The sequence below is a fragment of the Ictalurus punctatus genome, unplaced genomic scaffold (genome assembly GCF_001660625.3).
Source record: "Ictalurus punctatus breed USDA103 unplaced genomic scaffold, Coco_2.0 tig00007186, whole genome shotgun sequence".
Classification (NCBI taxonomy): domain Eukaryota; kingdom Metazoa; phylum Chordata; class Actinopteri; order Siluriformes; family Ictaluridae; genus Ictalurus; species Ictalurus punctatus.
In genome coordinates, this window is record NW_026521132.1 from 70,001 (window position 1) to 77,500 (window position 7,500).

General features: G+C 50.9%; 2 protein-coding genes across 2 annotated transcripts in view; one reads left to right on the forward strand and one right to left on the reverse strand.

Annotated features, from left to right (window-relative positions):
- Nucleotides 1-1,060, reverse strand: part of rab2a (RAB2A, member RAS oncogene family) — a 9,084-nt gene extending 8,024 nt beyond the window's left edge. Inside the window, exons 1-2 of the mRNA XM_053679355.1 lie at nucleotides 913-1,060; nucleotides 9-76 (exon numbers count right to left, since the gene is read on the reverse strand). Of these exons, the coding sequence (XP_053535330.1) occupies nucleotides 9-56 (48 nt within the window). The 5' untranslated portion in view covers nucleotides 57-76; nucleotides 913-1,060. The remainder of the gene's footprint in view (nucleotides 1-8; nucleotides 77-912) is intronic.
- A 3,154-nt stretch (nucleotides 1,061-4,214) lies between these two features.
- LOC128631806 (putative uncharacterized protein DDB_G0290521) overlaps nucleotides 4,215-7,500 on the forward strand; it is a gene marked incomplete at its 3' end in the record, with an annotated part of 4,361 nt that continues 1,075 nt past the window's right edge. Inside the window, exon 1 of the mRNA XM_053679354.1 lies at nucleotides 4,215-4,257. Coding sequence (XP_053535329.1) covers nucleotides 4,215-4,257 — 43 coding nt within the window. The remainder of the gene's footprint in view (nucleotides 4,258-7,500) is intronic.

The following is a 7,500-nucleotide window of genomic DNA, read 5'->3' on the forward strand; positions in this document are numbered from 1 at the left end:
ACTCTCACCGTGTCCCAGATTTGAAGCTTTATCTGTTTGCCATCTATGGTGATCATCCGCGCTCCAAATTCTACACCTGTGAGCGAGAACAACAGAATCTGATAAGAAACAGTCATGACACACACACACACACACACACACACACACACACACACACACACACACACAGGAAAAGGAGTTTCTGTGAATTACAGGTTATAAATGCAGTAAAGGAGACCGAGCCCTGCTGAAAATCTCTAATATTATTATTATTATTAAGATCAGATTTAAAGCCATTTTAAACACCAAGTTTACACACACAGTATATTTATATACTATTACTCGACACCAGGTGGACGTGAGACTCACAGAGGTGTTTCAGAGACGTACGTAGCAGGTCTGATAAACGTGTGAAATAAATCATATATGTATTTATTTATTTATTTAACTGCAGAAGCGCATCAGACCTGAGATCAGCTACAGAATCAGACTTTATTCCTGTCTCGGCTCAGACCTTACTGCGTGATGTTTAAATGTCCATGATGAAGACAGAATGTTGTAAGGTGATTAGACAGACAGTGTGTGTTTATTCTCCGCTTCAACTATAAATCAGACGTCTGATCAGTTCAGTTTGTCTGATCAGAACGGAGGTGAGCAATGGGACAGCATGTGGTTTTTACTCTATTACAGAGTCAGACAACGAAACTCACGGTACAAACACAGGTTGTGTTCATTAACATGTGAATCGACAGGTTTTACACACACACACGTTTAAGAAACACAGATAAGAGCAGCAGTGTTTAATCATTATGAAGATAAGCCACATTTCCTGTAACTAACACACCTGATTACTGTGCGTGTGTGTGTGCGTGTGTGTGTGTGTGTGTGTGTGTGTGAGTGTGGAGCATTAGGTTGTGAGGAGTGTGAGCTTACCGATGGTGAGGTCGTGCACGGGCTGGAAGCGTTTATCTGTGAACTGTAATAAGAGGCAGGATTTCCCCACACCTGGAAAACACACACACACACACACACACACACACACACACACACCTGATTAACTGTGTGAACCCGTATAATACAGGATTACAGTATAGACTAACAGGACAGTTCAGAAAATGGAGCACAGACATACAGGTGTGTGAAAGTGTGTGCAGGAGTGTACAGGAGTGTGTGCAGGAGTGTACCGGTGTGTGTGCAGGAGTGTGTGCAGGAGTGTGTGCAGGAGTGTACCGGTGTGTGTGCAGGAGTGTGTGCAGGAGTGTACCGGTGTGTGTGCAGGAGTGTGTGCAGGAGTGTACCGGTGTGTGTGCAGGAGTGTGTGCAGGAGTGTACAGGAGTGTGTGCAGGAGTGTACAGGTGTGTGTGCAGGAGTGTGTGCAGGAGTGTGTGCAGGAGTGTGTGCAGGAGTGTACCGGTGTGTGTGCAGGAGTGTACAGGTGTGTGTGCAGGAGTGTGTGCAGGAGTGTGTGCAGGAGTGTACAGGTGTGTGTGCAGGAGTGTGTGCAGGAGTGTACAGGTGTGTGTGCAGGAGTGTGCAGGTGTGTGTGCAGGAGTGTGTGCAGGAGTGTACAGGTGTGTGTGCAGGAGTGTGTGCAGGAGTGTACAGGTGTGTGTGCAGGAGTGTGTGCAGGAGTGTACCGGTGTGTGTGCAGGTGTGTGTGCAGGAGTGTACCGGTGTGTGTGCAGGTGTGTGTGCAGAAGTGTACCGGTGTGTGTGCAGGAGTGTACAGGTGTGTGTGCAGGAGTGTACAGGTGTGTGTGCAGGAGTGTGTGCAGGAGTGTGTGCAGGAGTGTGCAGGAGTGTGTGCAGGAGTGTGCAGGAGTGTGTGCAGGAGTGTACAGGTGTGTGTGCAGGAGTGTGTGCAGGAGTGTACCGGTGTGTGTGCAGGAGTGTACAGGAGTGTGTGCAGGAGTGTACAGGTGTGTGTGCAGGAGTGTACAGGAGTGTGTGCAGGAGTGTGTGCAGGAGTGTACAGGTGTGTGTGCAGGAGTGTACAGGTGTGTGTGCAGGAGTGTGTGCAGGAGTGTACAGGTGTGTGTGCAGGAGTGTGTGCAGGAGTGTACAGGTGTGTGTGCAGGTGTGTGTGCAGGAGTGTACAGGTGTGTGTGCAGGAGTGTACCGGTGTGTGTGCAGGTGTGTGTGCAGAAGTGTACCGGTGTGTGTGCAGGAGTGTACAGGTGTGTGTGCAGGAGTGTACAGGTGTGTGTGCAGGAGTGTGTGCAGGAGTGTACAGGTGTGTGTGCAGGTGTGTGTGCAGGAGTGTACAGGTGTGTGTGCAGGTGTGTGTGCAGGTGTGTGTGCAGGAGTGTACAGGTGTGTGTGCAGGAGTGTACAGGTGTGTGTGCAGGTGTGTGTGCAGGAGTGTACAGGTGTGTGTACAGGTGTGTGTGCAGGAGTGTGTGCAGGAGTGTACAGGTGTGTGTGCAGGAGTGTACAGGTGTGTGTGCAGGTGTGTGTGCAGGAGTGTACAGGTGTGTGTGCAGGTGTGTGTGCAGGAGTGTACAGGTGTGTGTGCAGGAGTGTACAGGTGTGTGTGCAGGTGTGTGTGCAGGAGTGTGTACAGGTGTGTGTGCAGGAGTGTGTACAGGTGTGTGTGCAGGAGTGTGTGCAGGAGTGTGTGCAGGAGTGTGCAGGTGTGTGTGCAGGTGTGTGTGCAGGAGTGTGTGCAGGAGTGTGTGCAGGAGTGTGTGCAGGAGTGTGCAGGAGTGTACAGGTGTGTGTACAGGTGTGTGTGCAGGAGTGTGTGCAGGAGTGTGTGCAGGAGTGTGTGCAGGAGTGTGTGCAGGAGTGTGCAGGAGTGTACAGGTGTGTGTACAGGTGTGTGTGCAGGAGTGTGTGCAGGAGTGTGTGCAGGAGTGTGTGCAGGAGTGTGCAGGAGTGTACAGGTGTGTGTGCAGGTGTGTGTGCAGGAGTGTGATTTTAACATGCTGGAATGTGTTTCTGTGACAGGTGAGGAGGGGAGGAGCTTGAATCCTCACCTGAGCAGTGAGTAGTTTATCCCACAGTTTATTATAAAACACAACACCTTACTCCAGGTTTTAAACCTCAACGCTACGCCCTTCATTCTGTCCACAGAATACGCTAATCTATCGTTACTGTGTTGCTTAGCAACCAGAGTTTAGTGTAAACACCCTGCTCTACACTGCTGCTGACAATCTGTTTATTCTGAATGTTGTTAATAATAAATTGCCTGATAATAATAATAATAATATATAATACATTTCTGAGACACCGGATTTTATCAGCGTCGCAGTTTTATAAAATCCACTGGAGGGCGTGTTAGTGATTTTATCAGAATTAACTCTGTTTTATGTCACGTCTAACTACACACTGACCTGTGAAAATCACGCTCTCTCTCTCTCTCTCTCTCTCACACACACTCTCTCTCTCGAGTGATTGCTCCTTTATTGTGTAATCAGCCCTCACTTTTAAAGGTAACCTGATTCAGTACACACGGGTGGTGTAACATCACAACACCTCATACTGCACTGCCCGAGACGAGGTCCTCGCTTCCATACGTCTCTGTACGTTCAAGTGTGTGTGTATGTGTGTGTGTGTGTGTGTGAGAGAGAGACTGCCTTCTTTACATGCGTACACAGATTAATCACTTCTCAGGAAAAAACAGCGAGACTGTCCCCCTTGTGCTGGAGAGATTTATGAAAAACTGATTTTGTCACAGAAAAAAAACCCCCAAAAACCTGGGAGCATTTTTCTAATATATATATATATATATATATATATAAATATATAAATATATAAATATATATATATATATATATATATATATATATATATATATATATTTCCTCAGGAGTTAACACTGACATGTGTACATACACACACACACACATAATGCTAGTTCTGTTACTGCAGACTGTGAGTGCTCAGACCAGTGATAGGGGGCAGCACTGAGCAACAAATATAAATAACATGCACGAACACTGTATAAAACACAGAGTTCATACAGATGTCATAACATTATAGAATTCCAGTTTTACACTATAGTAACCATGACTACTGTAATTTAACAAACCAGTGTAAAGACAAAACCGTGACTGGACTATGATTTCTATTTGAATATAAATATCACACAGTGAGTTACGACTAGTCGAGCTGTGGGTACGGCCGCGTCTGAAGAACCCCAGGTGGAGATACCGTACCTCTGCTCTGAGGGGTGTGGGAGAAAACGAAAGCCACGAGAACGCAAAAACGAATCGAAACTGCTCACGTGACCATGTCAAGCCACGATGGCGACATGAGTTCAGGATACCTGTGCAGTGTGTGTGTGTGTGTGTGTGTGTGTGTGTGTGTGTGTATGTGCACATGTGTCTCTGAAAACAGGGAAAACTGAGTTTTAAAATTTAAAACAAGTTTTTTTACACTGATCTAAAACAAGTTTTCATGTAGACAAAAAACAAAATAAAGCACATTTTTAATATCTGTATCTGTGTCGGTGGGGCCTGAGGGTGCACATACTTATCGATAAATGTTGTGACTGACTGAGTTGTGGTTGTGTTTTCCTCCATCAAAGACTGATAGCGCGTGTGTGTGTGTGTGTGTGTGTGTGTGTGTGATCCCCGATGTCATTTCTCAATACCTGATAAAGTATTTCATTTTGGTGAAAACTGCAAATTTGCTGCAAACGTCTCAATTCATTTTTGTTTTCTTAAACACCGGTTCATCCCAAATACCTGCTGATTCACACGCCTCTTGGAGTGAATGTTCCTTACTACAGGTTCTCTCTCACACTCACCCTCTCCCTCTCTCTCACCCTCTCCCTCTCTCTCTCACTCACCCTCTCCCTCTCTCTCACCCTCTCCCTCTCCCTCACACTCACCCTCTCTCTCACCCTCTCCCTCTCTCTCTCACTCACCCTCTCTCTCACACTCACCCTCTCCCTCTCTCTCACACTCACCCTCTCCCTCTCTCTCACACTCACCCTCTCTCTCACACTCACCCTCTCCCTCTCTCTCACACTCACCCTCTCTCTCACCCTCTCCCTCTCTCTCACACTCACCCTCTCTCTCACCCTCTCCCTCTCTCTCTCACTCACCCTCTCCCTCTCTCTCACACTCACCCTCTCCCTCTCTCTCACCCTCTCCCTCTCTCTCACCCTCTCCCTCTCTCTCTCACTCACCCTCTCTCTCACACTCACCCTCTCCCTCTCTCTCACACTCACCCTCTCCCTCTCTCTCACACTCACCCTCTCTCTCACACTCACCCTCTCCCTCTCTCTCACACTCACCCTCTCTCTCACCCTCTCCCTCTCTCTCACACTCACCCTCTCTCTCACCCTCTCCCTCTCTCTCTCACTCACCCTCTCCCTCTCTCTCACACTCACCCTCTCCCTCTCTCTCACCCTCTCCCTCTCTCTCACCCTCTCCCTCTCTCTCACACTCACCCTCTCCCTCACACTCACCCTCTCCCTCACACTCACCCTCTCCCTCTCCCTCTCTCTCACCCTCTCCCTCTCTCTCACACTCACCCTCTCTCTCACACTCACCCTCTCTCTCACACTCACCCTCTCCCTCTCACACTCACTCACCCTCTCCCTCACACTCACCCTCTCCCTCTCTCTCTCACTCACCCTCTCCCTCTCACTCACCCTCTCCCTCTCACTCACACTCTCCCTCTCACTCACACTCTCCCTCTCACACTCACTCACCCTCTCCCTCACACTCACCCTCTCCCTCTCACCCTCTCCCTCTCACTCACCCTCTCCCTCTCTCTCTCACTCACCCTCTCCCTCTCTCTCTCACTCACCCTCTCCCTCTCTCTCCCTCTCACACTCACCCTCTCCCTCTCACACTCACCCTCTCCCTCACACTCACCCTCTCCCTCACACTCACCCTCTCCCTCACACTCACCCTCTCCCTCTCTCTCACCCTTTCCCTCACACTCACTCACCCTTTCCCTCACACTCACCCTCTCCCTCTCTCTCACTCACCCTCTCCCTCTCTCTCACTCACCCTCTCACTCACCCTCTCCCTCTCCCTCTCACTCACCCTCTCCCTCTCCCTCTCACTCACCCTCTCCCTCTCTCTCACCCTCTCACTCACCCTCTCTCTCACACTCTCCCTCTCTCTCACACTCTCCCTCTCTCTCACACTCTCCCTCTCCCTCTCACACTCACCCTCTCCCTCTCACTCAACCTCTCCCTCTCACTCTCCCTCTCCCTCTCTCTCACACTCCCCCTCTCTCTCTCACTCACCCTCTCACACTCACCCTCTCACTCTCCCTCTCCCTCTCACTCACCCTCTCCCTCTCTCTCACCCTCTCCCTTTCTCTCACACTCACCCTCTCCCTTTCTCTCACACTCACCCTCTCCCTCACACTCACCCTCTCCCTCTCCCTCACACTCACCCTCTCTCTCTCACTCACCCTCTCTCTCACTCACCCTCTCTCTCTCACTCACCCTCTCTCTCTCACCTTCTCCCTCTCTCTCTCACCTTCTCCCTCTCTCTCACACTCACCCTCTCCCTCTCTCTCACACTCACCCTCTCTCTCTCACTCACCCTCTCCCTCTCTCACTCACCCTCTCCCTCACACTCACCCTCATCCTCTCCCTCTCTCTCACACTCACCCTCTCCCTCTCTCTCACCCTCTCCCTCACACTCACCCTCTCTCTCACCCTCTCCCTCTCTCTCACCCTCTCACTCACCCTCTCTCCCTCACTCACCCTCTCTCCCTCACTCACCCTCTCTCTCACACTCACCCTCTCTCTCACCCTCTCCCTCTCTCTCACCCTCTCCCTCTCTCTCACCCTCTCCCTCTCACTCACCCTCTCCCTCTCTCTCACACTCACCCTCTCCCTCTCTCTCACACTCACCCTCTCCCTCTCTCTCACACTCACCCTCTCCCTCTCTCTCACCCTCTCCCTCACACTCACCCTCTCTCTCACCCTCTCCCTCTCTCTCACCCTCTCACTCACCCTCTCTCCCTCACTCACCCTCTCTCCCTCACTCACCCTCTCTCTCACACTCACCCTCTCTCTCACCCTCTCCCTCTCTCTCACCCTCTCCCTCTCTCTCACCCTCTCCCTCTCACTCACCCTCTCCCTCTCTCTCACACTCACCCTCTCCCTCTCTCTCACACTCACCCTCTCCCTCTCTCTCACACTCACCCTCTCTCTCACACTCTCCCTCTCTCTCACCCTCTCTCACCCTCTCCCTCTCTCTCACCCTCTCCCTCTCTCTCACCCTCTCTCACCCTCTCCCTCTCTCTCACCCTCTCCCTCTCTCTCTCACTCACCCTCTCCCTCTCTCTCTCACTCACCCTCTCTCTCTCACTCACCCTCTCCCTCTCTCTCACTCACCCTCTCCCTCTCTCTCACCCTCACCCTCTCTCTCACCCTCACCCTCTCTCTCACCCTCACCCTCTCTCACTCACCCTCTCTCTCACCCTCACCCTCTCTCACTCACCCTCTCCCTCTCTCTCACACTCTCTCTCACACTCACCCTCTCTCTCACACTCACCCTCTCTCTCACACTCACCCTCTCCCTCTCTCTCTCACTCACCCT